General features: G+C 39.3%; 1 protein-coding gene across 6 annotated transcripts in view; it reads right to left on the bottom strand.

Moving 5' to 3' along the window:
• The window catches only part of GLS (glutaminase), a 68,842-nt gene extending 46,113 nt beyond the window's left edge, over nucleotides 1–22,729 (bottom strand). For 2 of the 6 annotated variants that reach the window (XM_087731951.1, XM_087731953.1), the window contains exons 1-6: nucleotides 22,361–22,729; nucleotides 13,865–13,961; nucleotides 13,254–13,375; nucleotides 7,433–7,562; nucleotides 6,618–6,697; nucleotides 4,464–4,627 (exon numbers count right to left, since the gene is read on the bottom strand). In XM_087731951.1, the coding sequence (XP_087588077.1) occupies nucleotides 4,464–4,627; nucleotides 6,618–6,697; nucleotides 7,433–7,562; nucleotides 13,254–13,375; nucleotides 13,865–13,961; nucleotides 22,361–22,701 (934 nt within the window). In that variant the 5' untranslated portion in view covers nucleotides 22,702–22,729. Of the gene's footprint in view, nucleotides 1–4,463; nucleotides 4,628–6,617; nucleotides 6,698–7,432; nucleotides 7,563–13,253; nucleotides 13,376–13,864; nucleotides 13,962–22,360 lie in introns of those variants that run through there. The other 4 variants (XM_087731950.1, XM_087731952.1, XM_087731954.1 and 1 more) reach the window with 3 other exon arrangements.
• Nucleotides 22,730–23,118: the final 389 nt, after the last annotated feature.

The following is a 23,118-nucleotide window of genomic DNA, read 5'->3' as shown; positions in this document are numbered from 1 at the left end:
CCTGTCTCTCACTGCTTAACATCTCAAACTACACGTAGCAGTTCTGGCCACTTTACAACGTACACACCACCATGTGCTGACCTCACATGAAAAATGGCAAGAACCTTCTGATGAAAGGAAACATGAACTTTCCTGAACGTGCTTCTGAAACGTAGTTGTGTTTTGTTCCCTCCTTGACAAGTCAACAAGGAATAATCATTGTTGGAGCCTTAACAGCTAAGGAGAGGTACAGCAGTCCGGCTTACCACACACTAACAAAAGCTCTTCTTGAAGGGTCTCTCCTACTGCTGCCTAACACCAGCAAATCAGAGCTGAGTAGGACACCTTCCATTAATCCATCGCTGCCTCTTCTAAGCAGAATAAACACTGTCAGGGTATCCAGATCCCAGGAAAGCAACTTTCACTATTATCTGGATAGCACCAGATAATGCTATCCAAACAATTCCCATACACAGATATCTGTAATTGACAGATAACCCTTCTATCTTGCCACAATAGCTACAGGCTTCTTGAGAGGTGATTGATGCCCCAAGCCTGTCAGTGTCCAAGAGGCTTTTGGACATTGCCCTTAATAATATGCTTGAACTTTTAGTCAGCCCCAAAGTGGTCAGGCAGTTGGACTAGATGATTGTTGTAGATCCCTTCCAACTGAACTACTCTATAATGAGGAACCTCTCCACAGACTTAAGATATACTGGCCTTTTCTAAGGGCCAGGATGCCTAAATAAAATGTTAGATTCTGAAAGATTCCTGCTAATTTCAAAGACGACACGTCTTCCATTCCTGCCAATAATACTTCTATTCCCAGGTATTTTTTCACCTCTTGGGAATGTACAGGCTCTGACACTACATTAATTTTTAAGGAAAGTCATACGTACATCTCCTTCTACAGTGGCAGCAACTACTGATTTACATCACAGTGGGTGCCATCAGCAAGGGGACTCTACACTGTACAATGACAAGGAATGAAGATTGCTACTATAATTGCAACAGTTTGCCAAAGAGGTGAACAAACTCATCTATTAATCTTTAGAAAGAGGTATCAAACTCCACAAAGCTAACTGACACACATCACTAAAAACAAACGCACACACATAAACTCTCTCTACATAATCAAATAAAGGCAACGATATGCTCAAACTGAAAAGAAAGAAAAAAATTCTTTTACGCACCCTCTATGCAAGTCTCTTATATTGATGTATCATGTCATTAAACTTTGGAGTAAATTCATGGTTTTATCCTTAATGAAAAGCACAAGTCATAATAACCCTTCAACTTTAACCGGGGTGCCCTGATTAAGTCTAGGACTGATTCAATGATTTGCCTCTTGCATAAACAACCCACCTAACAGCCTCTGAGTAGTAAATACATCCATATCTGCTACAGTGCTCTGTTTTTCCTGTGGGAAGGAGATACTTGTCTAGAACAGCCTTTTACATAGAGAACTGCAATATATTTAACAGGTATATCTAAATTCAAAAGAAAAGAAAATATAATTCATTTAGTTACCTAAAAATCTCTCCACTGGATAGCACTACTGAATGGTGAAAAATATGTATTCTTTTAATACCTCAAAACTGCTTGACAATTAGCACGATTGCTCCAGCAACCTGCCATGCAATTATGCCATATGCAAACTAGACCTCTCCCCTAATAAGCTCAAATTACAGTGCTTTTCCTCTGCCAGTTCTTCTGACCTTTTTGGTCCATCATTGGCCTTAGGCCTCTCTTGTATCACTGGCTTGCAGGCTTTGAGCACAGAAAGCAGAGGTTGCCACACATACACAGTACAGACATTTCAATACACAGAACAGTTAATCATGGCAAGTTTGTTCTGAAATGACATCAAAATCTGTGTGTCCAACACAAAAACTTAAAGAATTTCATCTTTAGTTAACAAAATCCTTCAGCACAATGAACAGTTTCCTGGCAATCCTTCACTCAACTACAATGCAACATTTATTACTGGACTGAGTTCTACAAACACATTACTGGACTAATTCTACAAATAATTATCACCAAGAGAAAGTCTCATGTATGAATGACAGATACTAACTGTATATAATACATACAGTATATTATATATATAATAATATATATAATAATTATATACCTGTATATAATAATATAGGTATTGTCAGACATGTTGCATCATTAACTCAACAGGCATGAAAACACCTGCAAACTGCTCCATGGCCATGAAAATTATTCCTGATGATGCCTATTTCAGACACATTTTACTATGCAACATTCCTGATCTACTTCCATCAACTCGAAGAAGCTGGTTTTAATTAACATGGGAATTGCTTTACTCCTCCAAAAATCTGAATTGTTCAATAGGCCATATGTTCCCTTTGATAAAAAAAAGTTTTAAAATTGAATATTCACAAGGCTGCAGAAGTTTCCAAATTTCCATTGCACAGCACAGATCTTACTCAAAATGTACATGATTCTTAGTCATACTTTTTTATTACAAGTTGGCATCTTCAGCTATGATTTAAAATTGTCCTGTAATACTCTCCATCCTTTCCAGCTCGAATCTCAATACTAGTAAACAAAGAAATGAAAAAACACCGTTTTAGGAATCTTTAATGTAGCAGGTATAAAAAATACCTTCAGATGTTTATCTAACCAGTTTTCAAATACCAGCATCTCACTTCATAAAATCCTGATTACAAACATGAAATTCAACTATATCAGAATAATTAGAAAGCAAATAGATTAAATATCTATATTAGATATATTTATTTTCAAATATGATCTTCAAAGTAGTTATGTATGTTCAAACTGCCAAATACTCTGCATATCCAAACTTTATGCTACAGGTGAAGTGTAATCCCTTCTTCCCTCCTCCTCCTCCCTCCTTCACTCGCAGAAACTCAACTTCCTTTTCTCTCCCTATAACTGAAATGTTCCTCTTTAGTACTACATCCTGGTTTAGTCTTTTGTTTAAGGACTGTATAGATAAAAGGCTGTTCAGGTTAGTTCTAACATTTTTCTTGTGTCAGTTATATCAGCCACACAAGCACATGCTTAAAATTTCTATCATGTGAATTAGTCCTATTAATTTCTCGCAAACTGGTCAAACTTTAAATCATCCCAATTCCTTTATTGCATAACAGTCTTAAAACACTCTTAAAGTCTAACAGTAATATAACAAAAGACCACAGCCTAACAATTCTTCTTCTCTCATAGCTCAACTTTAAAAGTAGCAACAAAAAGAAGAAAGTAACTACTATACTTTGTCATTTCATTAAAAATAAAAACAGAGCATCTGTATTGATCCAAAGGAAAAAATGGGCAATTTTCAGCACCATCAAAACTTTTTCTATATGAAAGCCTTCTTCGGATATGGAAGGTAGTCTTCGTCACACTGCACGACACTGTATTTGGAAAAACTAGGAAAGCCAAAGCAAGACAGCAAAGCTTGACAAAATGCTTAATTCCCTGTTGGAAATATATAGGCATGTTGGTATTTCATTACCACTTACTAACATAATAAAAAAAGACGACATAAATTGTCAAGATCTATTTTATTTCTAAGTTTGGAATGATGACCTTAAGGTATGTACTAAATGTAATTATGTATCATTTCTGTATTAATAATACAGATATTTAAGTCAGAATTCAATACAGTCCTTGACAAAAATATCGTTCAAGCCTTACGCTGCTAATTAAATATTAATTGCAATACCATGGCAACAGAAACATTGTCTGTTCTCTTACTGGGAAGGATCTGCTAGAAGAAACATTTGTGTTTCAGAGATAACATCTAGTATTTCCTCTAAGGCTACATGAGTCATCCTTCTCAGATTTTTGCCATGATGTTTTTAAAAATAAAAGATTTTCATGCTTGAGAATTAATATAATATGAAAAAGAAATAATCTAGGTAAGTAAGTACTGCATGACAAATTCTTGCTAAAGCACCCCTGCCACAGGAAAACAATAAAATAAAAACATTGTTTTGCATCAGTAGCAAAATTCAGTTTAGAATAATGTGTGGGAAGATACGTTCAATTTCACCTTCTGGAAACCAGCCCGCGCTGGTCTTTGGCACCAGCACCTGCTTCTCAGAGGGCTGAGAAGGGAAGGGATATACACGTTTCTTAAGATAATTCAACGTCTTTGATTCTTTCACCATCATTTTACAGAAGGCATGATTAAGGAACACTTGCTACCAATTCAACTAAATCAATATACATTTAAAATACCTGCATTATCAAAATTCTTTGTTTTTTCCTACAGCTGGATACTAGCAAACAGAACAGAAGTAATAAAGCAACTTTTACTAGCATTCTAAGTTAGGCAAAAATGAGTGACAAAGGATGGCAAAATATTTTGGAACACTGTCTAATAAGACTGAAGACGATACAGTAAAATGAAAAGACTGAAAAAACTATAGCTTGTCTTATAATTTTCTAAATTTGAGTATTTGCATTATTAAATATTATATCTCTCTTACCATCTTCATTCAGGAACAATTTGTTGAATCTTAATCCACTAGGTTCTTTACCAACATATCTGTGCACATACTCTGTGCCAAGATCATTAACAGCAATAGCATATTTCAAAGGCTTTACACAGGACTGAAGACAAAATGGAACTTTGGTATCGCCAACAGAATGCCTGGGAAAAACACAGATGAAGAGGTTTGAAAATTCCCGTTTGCCAGCTGTGGTAAGTAGAGTGTTAAACGCTTCATTTATTCTTCAACCTACTAGGACCATTAACAGAAACACCCAAAAAACCCAAAGTATATTACTATTATTGAGTCTCATTTGGAAGAACAGAACAGAAAGATTTAAAGGTTTTAACAATTGCCTCCATAAGCTAAGCATAACAAAGTCACACTGACGATTACTACAGATGTAACAAAATAAAAGCAAGTTCAGAAACGGGTTTGTACCAGAGAGGGGGGGAAAAAAAAAAATCACCTCAGAGCTCTAGCATCACACTTGCCCTGTTGAGTATGCGGTTTGCAATTGAGCAGGGTATGACCTGCATATAGCCACTATACACATTTATGTCTATGTGAACAAAGATGAGATTCAATTCAGTTTTGGAATTTGAGGGCAATAATTAAATAGCTGTATTTACATTCCCTTTGATAATGGCATAGGTATTTTATGACAATTATTAAATGCTATCTTTTGGCAAGTTTACTTTCAACATCCAAGTCAGACTGCATCAAAGAATGACTCATACAAGCAGTATATGCCTCATCTAGAGCAAAAGGCTCCAAGCAACCACATGTCCGATGGCAAAATCAGAAGTGTATTTCCTTATTTTCTTTGCAGAAAATGTGAGAACGTTTCAGAGAAACTCACAAAACTATTTTGGCATTACAAAAACTAACATTACACAACATTAAACATTACAAAAATCAGTATTATAAAAACTTTCATTAGTACATGTTATAATACCCAAAACAAAATGCTAATTTAGAATATTCAAAGGGGAGAACATTTTTACTTTTAAAGCTGTTTTACTATGACTAGATTATATTTCAGACACTTAAGCAGGGAGCTGAAAAATGCTTCAACTCACTTGTACAGCTCTTCCTCTAGAGATTATAAAGCATATAGCTAATAAGAAACAAACATACAGATCATAACAGATCACATTAAAATGATCGCCACACCACAGTCACCATAAGCAAGTCTGATGCTCTCTCAAGAACGCCCCATTCACTTGGGACACGCCAAATACCTAAGAATTATGGTACTCAGAATATGCAGTATGGCTATATCAAACTGCAAAACCGCAGAGACACACAAGCTGATGAGTATCTCACATTGTCTAGTCGCAAAGGTGGACGCAGAATACTTCACCTTACTTCTCAGCTAGATGGTGTGAGATACTCCTTTACATTTGGGCTCATTAACTGTCTCTGCTACACTGAGTCACTATTGAATAAAAATAAAATCACTCTAGCTATATCTAAGACCTATATACACCCTTACAGGAGAAAGTTGAATAAACCTGAAAAGCAAAGTCATGTTAAGTTCTGTCCAGTTTCACATCTTCATTTTCTTTTGAAAAAATACGGGTCTGAATTTTTTCAGTGACCTATAGTGATCATATAATAATGCTACAGTAAGAACACTGAAATGCAGAAAAGGAACTAGTTTTTAAGCACATCATGTCTTACAGAAAAAATACTATAGCTTGAAGCATGGGTACTATTAGGCAAAGCTCTTCAACTTCCACAGATTAACACTATGCAAGCATTGTCTCTATCTTGTCCTTTGGTAATCACTGAAATTACCCACACCTTCATTACTGTGTTTGGATCATAAGCACAATATAATCTAGCTTTAAATATAGTATTTACAAATACTATTTAAACTATATTTTATAAACATAGCAAAACAATTCAGCTTCAACAGAGAAGCTGAAAAAATGTTAAGAAAGATAACCAAGTGGATTTCACTTCTTAAACAACTCCAACAAAGCTTCTTCATTAAACCATGAGATATCATGAAGTGCTGTATATCATAGAATATCTCAAGTTGGAAGGGACTCATAAGGATCATCGAGTCCAACTCCCTGCTCCTTGCAGTATGTCAGATAGTTTAAATAATTGAAACAATAAAATCTAGAAGTTAGAATATACCTCTGTCCATCCACTGTGCAAAGTGACACACCCCACAAATCAGGGCTGAACTTGGCCAGTTGTGGAATATAGTCAGCAACCTATCACAATGTGAAATGAAAACCAGAGACATTACAACATCCAAAATATTCAACTATATGTTAACCTATGTTAATTAAAATAAATACCAATAAAAAGGATACACAAGTTACAACTGAATTATTCCACTAATAATCACCTAGCATACCTAAAACTTCATTACGAGTTATTATATTCACTAGATCATTATCAAATAAAATATTTTTTCAATGAAAGTACAAGCTTCAGCACATTCTGAGGAACCTCTGTTCTATGTTAAGGCAGATTTAGCATTTTCAAATCATATAAAATTTTAGCTTGCAACAAACTTTGGGGTTTTTCAATTAATTTATTGAAAATAACCACTAGAATAAACTTTAATTACTAACATAGGTATGGTGTTGACAACTACTTCTGTCACACAACCCAGACAGTCATGTAGAGTAGGATAATTCTTTTATGGACTAAGTTCAGTCTGACAAATTATACAGCAGTTTTATAGTTTATGTAAAATAAAGAAAGAACACTATTTTCTCTTTGTAACCTCAAAATTGTAAAAGATCATTACAGGTAAGGAGCTTTATTTCTAACACGGTTTGTAAGTTGCAGATATAATTGAACTTCCAAAACTATTTTATCAAGATATCCGTTTAACATTTTGCTAAAAACGTGATGACAAATCTGTCTACTGAACAAATACATTTGGTTAATATCGAGAAATCTATAGAAGTTTGAAGTTGAATTTACAAACAGGTTACCTTTCCTCCAGATTGTTTTTTAGCACTTTCATATAACTCATCAATATGTGAAGTAAACGACATAAAATCTGGAATGACAAACTTCCTCCTGAATGCTTGAGTAAGCAACACAATATTACTTTGTACACACCTGTAAAAAGTTAAAAAAGTTTATTAGTATTTTGGCAAAGTACTGTCAAAAAGCCTAATTAAGCAGCAATTACATGCTATTTAAATAAGGATCATCAGTCCCTTGAAGTTATATGCCTACAAGAACAGATCTTTATTAGAAAGACTTTTCCATTTTCCACTCTATTAAGTTATAAATAATTCTTAAAAATATTTAAAATTGTTTAATTCTATTTGTTTTTAAGCCTTTTTATTTAAAGCTCTTATTTGAAGTTTCAATTGTAAGGTTGTACTGCAAGGTACTGTTAATTTTGCCTTTGAGTAGCATCTAAGCTTGCAAAAGGGATCTAAGCCACCCATTTCTTAGGACCAAGACATGTGACAGCCATCTAACCCAGCCCTTGTCCAAATAAGTCCTAATTTCAGAGTTAGATCGGACTTCTGAGGTTCAGGGTCGATTTCTCTCACTTTCAACTGGTTTCACCATGAACTGAACAAGAACACTGCCAACAGAGCAAACTGGAATGAGTTTCCACTCTAGTAAGAGCAAAACCCTGTGGAAGTACTCGATAACATCATCTAAACTAAACAAAAGGTAACTGTGAGCAGTACTGCAAGTCTCTTGCTTCAAGCTATCACCAGTTAAGCAATCTTTGCTGCCTCTTAATCCACAACATATCGCCCACACCCTCTGAACATCAGCCCCTCTGGTACATTTAAAAAACTGATACGGTAAAAAGGAAAGGACTTATCTAGGAGAAACAGAATGGAAAGGTCAAAACACAAGCTGAGACATGCTGCTTAAAGTGGTGTGCCTGTGGGTGGGGGGTGAGCAGGAGCAGGGGTGGGAACTGGGAGGCATTATCAGGTCAGTTGAAATACGACCTGATAAAGGGTATTAACAGCCCTATCCCAGTGCAAGGAAGAGAAAGGGAAGTTCAACACCAAACAAAATTTCATTAGCACGTTCATACTATGCAGAAACAAACTGTTAATTCAGACAAATGGTAAGTTGAGAACATCTAGGCCCGTATTACAAAGGAGCACATACCCTTCCAACAAAGACTTAAGTAAAACATCAGTTTTTAGGGAAATGCTTTCACTTGGAATAGATACGTCCAATAATCCTATTATTAAAAGTCATTATCAGTTCAAAATGAAGTTTCATGAAGACCAGTAAACAGACACAATTATCTTCCCTTTGAATCCTCCTCTCTTTTTTTTTTTTTAAAGCTTCAGTTTGAACCCCTTTGTACTTAGGAGACTTTATCGCAAATTCAGCTGACAACCATTTCAAATGCTGGAAGGCACTACTCTCCAAGAGTGAAAGTGAAACAGTAGAGAAGTTTCTGTTGTACACACTGGCATCTTAAGAATTGCTCTGTCTGAGCAATAAGCTGCTTTGTAATTTGTCATGCTTATTCACTCCTTTTTTACATTTCTTGCAAAAAATTCTGTTTGTTTGTTTGGGGTTTTTTTGTGGGTTTTTTTTTTTGTTGTTTTGTTGGTTTTTTTTCTCCATGCATCCTCCAATTACAGTTACCTACTCCAGGTGCAACAACTCCTTTTCAAAAGTAACTAATAATGGTTATGGCAGCTACGTGTGCTGAAGGAATAACAACACACATATGCACTAGGTTTAACCTTCAGGTACACTTCTATGTTGTCTGAATCACTTGGACAGCATTAAGAAGTAACTCTTGTAAGAAAAAAAAAAATACAGAGTGTGGAAAACAACAAGAAGGCAGTATGCACCGAAATACAGTCCTCTGATACCACACTACGCTTCTGAAACAAGAAGTGCATTTATGCACTTACCAATTCACACCAAGTCTAGGATGCTCACTTCAGTAATTGAATCATTTTAAGCTCATGATTGAAACTAATTGCAGAAATAGCTATGCTGGTTAAGGACATTACCTATTTCTGCAAGAAGTTATTGTTCCCAGACTTCTGCCAAGGTCAGTGTCTGGATATTTATCCTGGTACTCCTTAACCCAGGCAAATCATATGAATTCACAGACATTAAATATGGGGGTTCAATTAATCTAGATGAGCATTTGGAACAATTACTGCATGGACAAAACGACAGGGGTCTTAGTAAGCTCCAATTAATGGGGCAGTAATATTTTCAGTCAACAGAGGACACTAGCCTTGACAGACTCTAATATTCTGCAACTGGCATCTCCTCCCCACCGGCGTTTCTAACTGGTTTATGTTCCAGATAGCCCTTCAGAGACAAATGGTCTGAGGCTCAGGAGAAGTAGAGCACTAGAAAAAGATCACATGGAATAATTTAAGTAAATGAATATATTGACAAATAAAAATCTTTCTACAGTCAAAACACTAAAAAATTCCCACCTCAAATGCTTCCATTTCTCCAAACTTTATAATCTCACCCTAAAAAATTCTGTCTTGCCAAATCCCAATCCAAAAACTTCTTCCCCCCTTTGAAAACACGTCTTTTCAAACTATAAAACTTCCCTAATACATTTGGGTTAAGAAGATTAGGATGCAAGTCTTGTGATCTACAGTGACTTTCAGTGAAAGTTAACAGTTTGGGGGGTTTTTTGGAAACTGAATCTTTGGTCTCTAGCATAAAAGTTAGGATCACTTTGTTTCCTTTACCATACAACTTGTTACATTTATCCATTCTTTTTCAAGTTCTGGCTCAGCTTGCTGATTATTGCTGCCCTACACGAAGTAGACACCTGCTAAAAATACAGTCTGAACTCTCACAAGTTCTGAAAAACTGTTAGGCTATCTATATAGCTGAATGTACAGCTTTTTTTTCCTGTTTAAAAAGCTACAGTATAAGCATCACAGAAAGCAATGTGAAACTCCATTTACAACTAGCAAAACTAGGTTTGTAGAAGTGTTCAATATATTTAGACATTTTAGAAAAAAAACAGTGACATTACTTTGACAAATGAGGTATTAATATTATAACATAGTGGAAGTCCCCTACATCTTCTGTCAAAAGCTTTCTAATTGATCAAACAAATAGGATGAAAACATTTATTAATACCTTGATTAAGCATATCTAAAATGAAAGTTTTCCTCGGGATTTGCTACCTAGATTGAGAGAGCAGCAGAGCCACTCGGAAGCAAGCAGATAACTCCATTTGAGATCCAGCAATAGATTGGCAAGTAGGAGGGTTTCTTACAAAGAGTATTACAATTTTTTTCTACAAATTAGCTACAATATTGTAGAAACAGATCTAAAAAATAGGGTATGTCAAAATGCACACACTTCATGAGGAAGATCAGCGTGTACAATCTTCTATATTTGTTAAGTTGCCTAAGTTTCATTTAACAATAGTTATACGGTACTACTACTACTTTATTAAGTAGTACCATAGCTAGCGTACCAAAAAAGAGAAAAGAAAAAAATTCATATAGCAAGCTAACTAGCATGCTGTGCTGCTTTCAGTAAGCAGGGTGTTCTCGGCGAGGTATTGTTCATGCTACAAAGACCACGTGTTATGTTATATAGATGTAACATGAACAACTAATTCAAGAAATTTGTCAAGCACTCTCTCCGAAATGCACACCAGTGAAGCCTTCAATTCAAGAAGCTCTGGAGATGAGAGATTAAAAACCCAAGTTGATCTGCCTGTAACATGGAGATTTTTTCCAAATTTTTATTTAAGTGGAGAACACTGTAAAGCAAAAAATCTTCAAAATAAACCCATTTTAGTCAAATTGGAGTCTAATGTTTAGAACCACTAAAAAGGTGTTGAAACTTCTGTTACAAAGACGGACAGTACAGACGCATGAACTAAAATATTTTACAGGTCATTTCTACTGAACTTAATTGATTTAGTCAAGCTTATGCTATCACTACGCCACGTCACTGATCCTTAATACTTTATTGATAAGTTTTAGATTCAAATTCGACGGGAGAATTACACCACTGACTTCTACATTTAGCGAACTGAAGCTTCAAAGTCCTGAAGTAAGTACAGCCGAGTAGATACATTATTATATTTCACACCTTAAAACACCTGGAGAAGAACAAGAAGTACAGGAACCTTGTGCAAGTCTCTACACAGCAAATGCAGTGTGCCTAGGAGGAAGAGATAACTGAAGTTTGGGGGTTTTTAATTTATAAAAAAGGTCAACACCTGCTGCTGCGAAGGAAAATCTGCTGTGTGAAAAGAGATTCACCTCTCCACCCTCCGTATAGTCTTTACATTCAAAACTCTTCCTACACAAGAAGCAACCATGTAAGCTTTCGACAATTTACCACAGTAACAACCACACCCCTAACAGAGGATCAAATGCTAGACATACGACGTAGAACACAGGCTGATCTTCCGCCCTCTAATTAGCAATCACTTGCCTTTTTTTTAAATATAGAGCCCTTGCCTAAAACATAATTAATAGTTTACTACTACAAAGAAGCCTTCTAGTATAAATGTAATGCATAATATCAAAAGCATTTACTTTCCAATCCAACCATACACCCAGGAAGGTTTCTGACTCTGACAATTTAGAATTTTTACTGTGCTGACAAATAACCAGTGAAGACCTGGTCTTGAACTTAAACACAGGAATAAAGTTAGTCCATGTTGTACCTTTAAGAAGTATCCCACATTTGATTAAGGAGTTGACTGCTTTGTTATTTTGTCACACACAGACATTTGTTTTTTCTCAATGTACTTCTAAAAATGTTTATATATATTTAAAAATATAACATATATACTTTATGTTTATATTTATATAAACTATGTAAATACATAATACAGTATAAGCATATACTGTATACTATATTTTATATATTTATGCATATAATATATATGCAATTATATATGTAAGTACACCTTTTTTTTTTTAAATTGTAACTGGAAGAAATAGTACTAAACAGCATTAGCTCACAAATTCAAAAAATGCTACAGAACAACAAAAATGTACCAATTTTGACAAAAGTATACTCTTCATGAAAGAATCAAGTTTTAAATATTATGTCATTTACCCTATAAATGGAATAAAAATATAGACTCAAAAATAGTCTACAAATTTCATTTCAAGATTTAAGAGCCTCTAAACTTCCAACCTTTTGGCATACAAAAACCAGAAGTAGGGGAGCAAAGGAAGGTGCTTGGAATGAACTGAAGACAACCTGAACAGTGCTTATATTGTTCAGCTAACTGACCACAGGCTTTTCTTAAAAAAAAAAAAGTATCACTAAAATATGGCACATAAATCTTCCAAACCAAACCAAAGCAGTGTCTACAGTCCTAACTGCTCTCATCTCTACATATCTTGAAATTTAACTTCACTCTATTTTTCATACATTCACTTTTAAAATTAACTACATACATACTCTGAACATCTCACTACACAGAAGCAGCATCCTGAACTTCAGATTAAAAACTGGTGATGCAGTGAAAGAGAAGTTTTATGTACGCATACTAAATACTCCACGCTGCATCAATTAATTTGGCACCCCACCGACAGTTGCAGTATGGGGTCAGATACACATGCAAACAACACTGATACATTAAACTCTTCTGGAGATCACACAGTCTATCTGCTGCATGAAACCAGAGCACAAACTCTTATGAAAATAGCATCAGTAGGAGTGTGTGTTTGACTCCTCTTCTAATTACACATTGATTTATATACATCTCTCCTAATACAGCAGTCAGTAACACACAGACAACATTCATTCAGAATTATGCAGTTACATTATTGACAGAAAGTTTACTTTTTAAAAAGGTCTTTGTCCAGCATAACACCATCTGAAGTTGTTTGAAGGGTCAGTCTTAACATATCCATGCACTCTTTCAATCGGGGATCAGATGTACGTAATCCTGTAGATTTGAGTGCCTATTACAATAAAACAATAATTACTAAAATGAAAAAATATGCTATTACAAGCAAGTTCTCTACTGCTCAGTCTCATTTATCAAGATAAGAGACATCTGCCACTGCATTATCAACACAAAGACATTTTGACACCTTATTGATCCTTTTGCCATTCCCTTCTGCCATTTTGGCTGCGTCTGATGTCAAAGGATTAATGTAATTTGAAATCCACAGTGGTTCAACTACATTTTACACAAGGGCAAATACTACCCAGCCCTGCCATAGACACAGGTGCTTTCAAGCATACTCTTTTGCACAGCAAAGAAGTGACTAACAATACTAGTACACTCATTCTCTTAATTATAGAAGGGGGCGGGGTGGAATATAGTTACATTCCTTGCTGCAGCTAACCATGTATAACATTCTTTGCTTTGTATTCTTGCATTAACAATGTTAAAGAAACCTTGTAGTAGTTAGCTTTCATACAGCATTCTGGAACAGTAAACTTACTGTTATGAATTTATGAACTGGTATTTTTTCTTGTCCTTCTGCAATAGTATAGAAAAGTAGATCTTCTAAGCTAGGAAGGAGACCTTGCTTCATTTTACTGGAGGAAAAAAAAAAGAATACATGCATAGATTAGTTTAGCGCATATTTTTATTCATACACATTTTGCATTGTTTGCAAGAAAACACATTTTCACCATCAATATAACTGCTACCATTCATTTCAAAGAACACTTTTATCAGTGAACACAAAGCTTAATTCAGCTTTAAATAGAAAAAAAATGGTAATATTAAAAGTAGCATACGTATACTTTATAATAGCAAACACTTAACTGCAACATAGTCATATTTTTACTGACATTCATTTATTGCTAAGATTATATTTAGAAATTTTTTGTAGCAGATTCATCACGTTTCCCTCTTCTTGATGTTACAGGGTAGACATGTTACTTGCACAGAGGATAAAGTATTTTTAAGACTCAAAGCCCTACGGGCCTCATAATAAAGCTGTAAAGAGTAGATTGACCCAATGGTTCCATAGGCGAGAGAAAGTAAAGAGATGATGAATGTGTATTATTTTCTTCAAAACAGTCCTGTTTTTAGGAACTCCTAGAAAGAGTCCTAAAGCCCTTTCCTTCTAGAAGCTTATGTAAGCCACAACAGTTACCGTGAAAGCAAGCAAAGCCACCTGCGGCACAGTACAGTAACCCGAACCACCTCAGGCACCAGAAGCAGTAACTCTCATCGTACGTACTTCATAGAGTAAGTTAATGTGCAGTGTAGATACATCTTTAATGGTCACTATGTTTCTCAATGTAAATACACTGGCTCTCTAAGTATTCCATGTGTTAACTATTTTTTTCTGTGATATGCTTCCTGTATGCCTGCATTTTTTGGTAACTTACACCTCCATTTTAAATGAAATGTGAAGGAAACCTACCAGATTAAGCATCAAGAGTCCTTCCAAGAGAGAAAGCTGTAATACTGACAGCTTTCCCTCAAAGCCTTTGGAAGTTGTCTGAAGGTTTAACCTGAGTTTCGCTTTTCCTTGATATTCCAAAGCACCCTGCAGCAAGCAGGAGCACAAGTCTGTACTCAGTTCTTTATGTTTCCCCTGTAAGTACAGCATTGTAGCATGCAGCTGGAATGTGCACTTCCAAACTGCTCCAGGCAATGACAGCAAAGGGCTTCGGATCAATTCTTTTAGTCCCCTGAAGTGCTTAGGTTTGTTTCTAGACAAAGTCAGTTTAGAGAAAGCTAACCTTCTGATGATCAACAAGAAAAATAAATAAAACCAAAACAAAACAGTTCTCTAGTATATGTAGACACAAACTAACTAAAATGCAGAGTATGTAGTCTGACATTATTTTAGCCATCAATTTTAAAGCTCAATCTTATAATCTAATAATATTGGCCATACTTTCTTACTATACTGTAATACATAAAAGTTATTGCCCCAAATGAGAATGCTCAGTGGCAATTCACCTATTTTTATACATGTATGCACATGTGTACAAAAGCAGGTCTAAATTCTAGCCATGAAAGTTTTCACAACATTAGTAATTCTTTGAATATCAGTACTCAGGGTTATAAATACGAAAATAAAATACTACCACTAAGCACAGACGCTAGGTAGGCCAATGCAGTCTTACAGACTGACTTAATCTTCCCCTCCTCTCCCAATACTAGCTTACTCTAGCTCAACAACAGGCCAGATTTATGATTATTTTTAATAAAAATCTGATTATATCCAAATACCCTTTTAAGGCAACCTTTAGATTGCACTCGCCTCCCTCCTTTCCTCATAACTAGCAGTGAAAAGCAGTAGTAAAAATCTCACTTCTCATTTTCCAATTTACTTAAAACCCTGTACTTACATACTAAGAACAGAAGACAGCTTTGTAAGCCAACAGAACTTTCCTTGTCTTCCAGTCTGGATTTTTTTTTTTTTAAATGATGCTGGCTGACTAATGCACAGACAGGCTGGCAATTCAACCAAGACAAACGCCTGCAACTACCCCAAGCAAATTACTGAACGCCCTTTTTCCTAAAGAAAATTCAAGTCTTCCACGCAGCACATTGCGCTTTCAATCTTTTGGGAACAGTATTCCCAGTCAAGCCAACAGAACCAGAACTACTAACATGCCCATTAAAGCTTCATCCTCTATCTGCATCCTAACTCTGCAGTTACATACTTTGTTTTTTAAAGCTATGCTGAGTTACATAGTCTACACCCTTACATTTTCCCCATTTACAGAGAGCATGTAACTAAGTTCCCCAAAGCGTCGAGATTTCATGTTTTAAGGAATGTCCCTGCTACAAGACTTGTTACTGGACTGCTGATGGTCTGACAGAAGAAACTTCCGTATTTCATTTTGACAAAACAAGCCAGCAAACACATTGAGAAATTTTAACTGATGACCTATTTAATTACAAGTTTCTGAGCTACTACTCAGAATTTTACAGCTGTTCCAAATATGGAATTTCTATCTTGAAAGGTGCAGGAAAAAAAACTTCAGACATTTGACCAAGATTTTTACCTGCCTCTTCATAAGATTTTAATCTATTGAAGAGATGTGACCTTTCACGGCATAAATTCTCTCTTGACATAGCTTCCATATCTTTCACATCTGCTGCTGCTCAATATTGGGTCAGTCAGCCTAATTTAACAATGGATCTTCACTGACTGCCAAAGCAAAGAGGATGGCATTCAATATATTTACAGAAAATTGCTCTTTGTCAAATAGTCCATCTTTTGATAAAGTTTATCAGCTAAACAGAGGTGGAAAGGCTTGCTCTGCAGTTTATCAGGTCAGTGATGTCAGTAACTAATGTTTGCTTAACTTAAAAGCTACGTTTTGGCACCATGAGCACACTTAGCAAGATAGTGCTGTTCAGCACACTTTGTAAAGAGCTGTTTTTCAAGTCAGGGAACTTGCAATTTCCACAGTTGAATTAAAATGGAAATTCCAGTTTATTCCATTTCATGAATAATGTCTTTTGATACTTATTTCCATTCTTAAAAAAAAAAAAAAAAGCACCAGACTATTACACAACTAAGACTTCTTCAGCGGTACTCTGTGGACCAGAATACTGGCAGATGCTCCACACTGCTCTTTAAATATCAAGAAAAACAGAATGCAGGAATTCCAAGCACAAGGACTTTGAGGTTCATATCATTTCTTCCTTCAGCTCTTCCTCTTCCATCAGTACAATGCTTATACCAGATTCCACGGAGGATTTCATTTTAACAAAAGCTGAATTATAATTTCTACAACATAAAAGAGACTAGATTTCAAATACAGTGAAACGTTCCTACTTTGTACTTCAAGGTGTAACTGGCAAAATGCAGAACAGGATTTACAGAACAACAAAAGATATAAAGATATGCTACTGCTAATAATAGTTTCAGGCTCATTATTAACCATAAAACACCAGTCAAAAATACGAGGTCACAACAACTGTCACAAACAACGGTCTCTCAGGGGTCCATACTGGGACCAGTACTGTTCAATATCTTCATCAATGACACAGACAGTAGGATCGAGTGTACCCTCACAGCAAGTTTGCAGATGACACCAAGCTGAGCGGTGCAGCTGACACACCTGAGGGATAGGATGCCATCCAGAGGGACCTGGACAGACTGGAGAAATGGGCCTGTGTGAACCTCATGAGCTTCAGCAAGGACAAGTGCAAGGTCCTGCGCCTGACTCAGGGCAATCCCCAGTACCAATACAGGCTGGGGGATGAAGGGATTGAAAGCAGCCCTGAGGAGAAGGACTTGGGGGTACTGATAGATGAAAAGCTGGACATGAGCTGGCAATGTGCTCTCACAGCCCAGAAAGCCAGCCGTATCCTGGGCTGCATCAAAAGAAGCGTGGCCAGCAGGTCGAGGGAGGTGATTCTGCCCCTCTACTCCATTCTGGTGAGACCCCACCTGGAGTGCTGCATCCAGCTCTGGGGTCCTCAGCACGGTAAGGACATGGACCTGTTGGGGAGGGTCCAGAGGAGGGACACAAAAATGATCAGAGGGATGGAACACCCCTCATATGAGGAAAGGCTGAGAGATGGGGTTGTTCAGCTTGGAGAAGAGAAGGCTGCGGGGAGACCTTATTGCAGCCTTTCAGTACTTAAAGGGGGCTTATAAGAAAGATGGGGACAAACTTTTTACCAGGACCTGTTGTAATAGGACAAGGGGTAATGGTTTTAAACTAAAAGAGAGTAGATTTAGACTAGATCTAAGGAAGAAATTTGTTACGATGAGGTGGTGAACCACTGAAACGGGTTGCCCAGAGAGGTGATAGATGCCCCATCCCTGGAAACATTCAAGGTCAGGCTGGACGGGGCTCTGAGCAACCTGATCTAGTTGAAGATGTCCTGCTCATTGCAAGGGCAATAGGACTAGATGACCTTTAAAGGTCCTTTCCAACCCAAACTATTCTATGATTCTATGAAAGCTGCAAGGGCTGCAACCCACAGCTGGTAGCCACTCTATCTAAAACAGACATCATGAAGAAGTTGTCACCATACTACAGATAACTGATCTCCAACTAAAAGACATAAACACCGGTCACATCACTAAATAACTACTTTTGTCCACTTGCATAGTTAGACACTGACTCCATTAACAGTGGTGGGTAACCATTTACCTGAGAACTTACCAAGATTCAGACAAAACTACATATTTATAAGCTTAGACCAAAGATAGACATGTTCTAGTAAATATCAAAGTGTTTATGGTAAAAAGAAGAACTGTTGCTTCAAAAATCTTATGAAAGGTCTAATGAAAGCTCACTTCTAACAGTTTCTTGCATCTGTGAGTATCATATCCACACTCCGACAGGAGTAACAGTGAGATGAACCACTGCCTGGTTACTATACAGTTATTCCTCTGGAATCTGGCCTGGGCACAAAAGCAAAATGAATTTTAAAAGGTATCTCTAGAATTGATCCCTGTCCTTAAAAAGGAGCGCCACCACGCACTTGTCATAAAAAAAAAAAAAAAAAACAAAAACAAACAAACAGAAAAAAAACAAAAAAAACCACCAAAAGACTTCCATTAACCATTTTGCTATATTCCATATACTAGTACCCATCACTATCGCAATTTAGCTGTACTTTAAAAAGCAGGGTTGCTCACATTTTGCTCCTCCCTCTCACCTTAATTTAGAATTTGTAATTTAGAAATAGCTTATACTAAGACAAACTATGTTTGATCCTACTACTGTTCAGCATAAGATGTAAGAAGAACAATGCACACTTATACTGAAAGTAGAAGTAAACACTACTAAATATTACACAAGTGTATTATTTAGGACTGTACTGGGTTGTTGTGTTTTAAGTATTTAAGCATGAACATAGATATGACTGCGTTTTAATCCACAGCCTTCATTAATCAAAACTATCAGTCTATGACCACTCTCAGTTTAAGCTCAAATATTTTTCCTTTCCAAAATACATTAAGTTTCAGGTAGTGAAGGCTGGATAGGAGGGATAAGGAGGTGGTGGAAGATGTTTAGGAAAAAATTCACAAGGGGATCAGGTTATGCAATGGGATACTAGTTATTTCATCAGCGACAAGACCTCATAATTTATTCCTTCTATGAGGAATTAAACTGTTCTAAATTTCTGTACAGTCTTTGCACAAAACATTTTAGGCTTTCACAACTCCTACTCTCTGGACACGAGGACTGTTAAGCAAGCAAACAAGCAAGAAAATCTTAGTGTTGTCTTTTGACACTGTAGGTTACTGCAGTATCCTAGAACCATGACCTTACAACCAAATAGAAAAAAATAATCCCCCAAAACAAACAAAAAAGAAAGCGTGAAAAGGACTATTGTCTTCCCAGTTGGGTCCACAAACCCTCTGCCAAACACAACTCAAATGTTACATACTGCTGGATGGCAAAGTGCTGGAATCGGCAGAACACACAGACTACTCTGACTTAGCCTGGTTGTCAATTTAGTCCGGAAACCTGCCTTTTGAAGAACTTCACTTTTCTTCTGAATCCTGTACTCTGTCCTAATATAGCAATGATTTCCACATTACCATTTACAAATGCTTAAGGAAGATTTTCATAATTCTGCATTAAGAAAAATAAGAACGAAAGCATCCAGCAGCCTGGCTAATGTGCCACCAGGAATTCCTGCACAGCCTGAGCTGAAAAGAAACTGTTTCTAGCTTTTTCCTCGTTCATAACTGTATGCTGTATGTTTTATATAATTGTTCCTTGTTCATTTTGCAGTAAGGCTCAAAGAGCATCCGACTTTCAAATACATCCTTTCGTCAAAAGCCAAGAATTATTAAAAGCATACAACTGGTTTGTGACTACATAGCCTTACCAGACATATTAGAAATTACAGGATTTCCCTAACTGATGCTAGCTGTAGGAAGTTGTTATAAAAGCCCAGTTTAAGAAAATATTACCTCTTTACTAAATCACCTTTTCAACATCCTGAAAAACCCCTCACAGTTGGCATACTGCTTTTTCCGAAGTTTTTAATGGTACTGTCTGTATTTCTCATTGAAAACGGAAGTACAACCTTTATAAACCACACCTCTTGAGCCACAGCTGAATAATATTTTGTTCCAAAACATTATGTATAGAGCTAATTCAAAGAGGAGACTTCATATATGTTGAACAATAGTATAAATATAATAATAATACACACATGATTGAACAATAGTATAAATATAATAATAATACACACATGATTGTGTATTATATTGTATATGGTTATATAGCTTGACATGCATGCATTTTTTAAGGCGTTTGACAGAAGAAATTTAAGTGATGCCTTTAAGGAAGACTATATCCCATTGGAACAAAAGGTGTGAACCAAGCTGAGCAGCTAAGACACTTGGTGGGAGAAAGGGGAGAAGAACAAGACGACAGCTTCTTTCCCCATGTGCCATGTCAAAGGAGTACAAGTTCATGCTAAAAAAACAAAACACAACAAAAACCACAACTCAAAAGCAGAACTATTAACAAGCTAAGGGCTGAAGCCTTCATGACTGGCCTTGTAGAATCTTCTCCAAGCTTCCACTTGGCATTAGGCTAACAAAGACTTTGCTCAGTGTTAAAGCAAGGTACTCCTTTCTTGGCCTTATTTCCTTTGTCTTTTGCTTTTTTTCATCTAGGTAATAAGCATGGCAAAGCCTGGGAAAGCAGCTTGGCTTTAGATTTTAATTATACTGCCCCATAAGGAGCGCAAAGAAGACAGAGAGGCTGCCTACAGGAAAGCCAAAGGGCATGTTCCGAACACATGCAAAGGAGATGGATCTTCATGGGGCTTGCAGTTAAGCTGTCAAACTTCTCATAAAAGGCTATCACAGATACTAAGCATACCCAGGTTTAAACAAGCAATGGGGAAACTGTCAGATGGGGAGGTGGGAAATGAACAAGGCTTTTTCAAGACCTGCATAAAGCTGGGGCCTAACAGAGCAGAGTGCTAAGGAGAACCATCAATCCATTTACCTCGTCATTACACTCTATCCCTGGCATCCGTTACTAGTCATTACCAGGGACACAGACTGGAGCTGATACACCTGTCCCTGACCAAGTCTTTTAAGAATATTTCAGGTTCTAAGTGAAGCAGTGTTAACTTCCTACGCATATACAGTCTTATCATTCTATTACCTGCAGGTACCTTTGTCGCTCTGGCACAAACCAGGACCTCCTGGCACAGGGACACATCCCGCAGCACCTATGAACATTTGTACACACCACTAACTGGTGGTAACATCTATCGCTAACTGCACTAGATAGAGACGTGGAGAAGACAGTGCCGCAAAACTTCCAAGGCAGAACTATACACCACGTACGTTGCCTTTAATAATTAATGTAAGATGACACAGCCTCCACTTCTCTTGGAAAATGTTTTATGCAAGTAGCAGCGCTAGAAAAGACACACTAGTGCAGGCTGCCTCCTCTGAGCCACAACACAAGCCCCCCCCACACGCACGCAGCCTGACGTGGGAGGGACCCCGAGCCAAGCGGCAGCTCAAGGCGCGGAGGGGACGCCGGCAGCGGCGCGGGCAGCCCCGAGGCACACGAGCTCCCCACGCCTCGCGTCTGCGCTCCCCTCCCCCTCTCCAGCCCGCCTTTCACCACCCGCGGCACCGGCCGGGCGCCCCGCGCACCCAGCCGGGGGTAGGCGGCCGCCGGGCCCGCAGCGCGCCCCGCCCCGCGCCCGGGGCGCGGCCGTGACAGACCCCAGCTCGCCGCCGCCGGAGCCCCCTCGCCCCCGGGAGCGGCGATGCCTGCACCGAGCAGCGGCCCGGCCCTCGCACCTGCCGGGGAAGCGGCCCGGCGGCCCCCGCGCCCCGCCCGGGGCGGCCCGGCCCGGCCCCCTTCCGCAGGCACCACGCGTGCGAAGGGGAAGGCGGCGCTCACATGGCGCCTCCGCATCCCCCGCCGCCCGGCGCAACCCGGCCCGGCCCGGCCCCGCCGCCGCCGCCCGCGCCCCGGCACGCCCCCGCCGCCCCCCTCGCACTCACTTCTCCCCCCCGCCGCCGCCTCCGGCCAGCTCCTTGCCGCCGCCGTGGTTATTGTTGTGGCCGCTGTCGGCGGGGGGCTCGCCGGGGGGCGGCGGCGGCGCCTGCGCCCCCTTCCCCGGCTCCTCCAAGGCTCCCTCCGAGCGAGTGCACAAACCCCGCGCCGAAGGCGGCGGCAGCCCCGGGCCGCGGCGGGAGGCGGACGGGCTCACGCCGAAGGCGGCCAGCGGCGGCGGGAGGCGCCTGGGGCCGGCGCCGGGACCCGGGCCGCCGCCGCCGGCCGCCCCCGGCGGGCCGAGCAGCAGCAGCTCCCGCAGCAGCGCCGAGCGCCACAGCCGCATCATGCTGCGCCACTTCCCTCCGCCGACTGCCCCAGCCGGCGGCCTGCGGCGCCGCTCGCGCCCCGCCGCGCCCGCCCCCCCACGCCCGATTGGCGGCGGCCGCGTAACTGTCAGGCACGCGGCGTGTTCATTGGCCAGCAGGGACGCCACTTCTGCCGGGCCACGCCCCCGGCGCGGGACGAGCCGCCCGCGGGCCGCTGGGGTCTCGGCGCGCGAGGCCGGCGGCGCAGCGGGGGGGGAGGGGGGTGCGCGCGGGGGCCCGCGGGCGGCGGGGGCGGGCGAGGCCGGGGGGCCGGTACCGGTACCGGTACCACCCGCCGGCGGCGGGGCGCGAGCGGCGCCGAGCAGCGCCCCCCGCGGGCGGATCCGCCGCAGGGCCGGGCGGCGGCGGGCTGAGGGGAGCGGCGGGGCGGCGGCACG

This window comes from Nipponia nippon, unplaced genomic scaffold (genome assembly GCF_047370975.1).
Source record: "Nipponia nippon isolate SJK-2023a ecotype South Korea unplaced genomic scaffold, ASM4737097v1 scaffold_5, whole genome shotgun sequence".
Classification (NCBI taxonomy): Eukaryota; Metazoa; Chordata; class Aves; order Pelecaniformes; family Threskiornithidae; genus Nipponia; species Nipponia nippon.
This window is presented reverse-complemented; position numbering and strand designations above follow the sequence as displayed.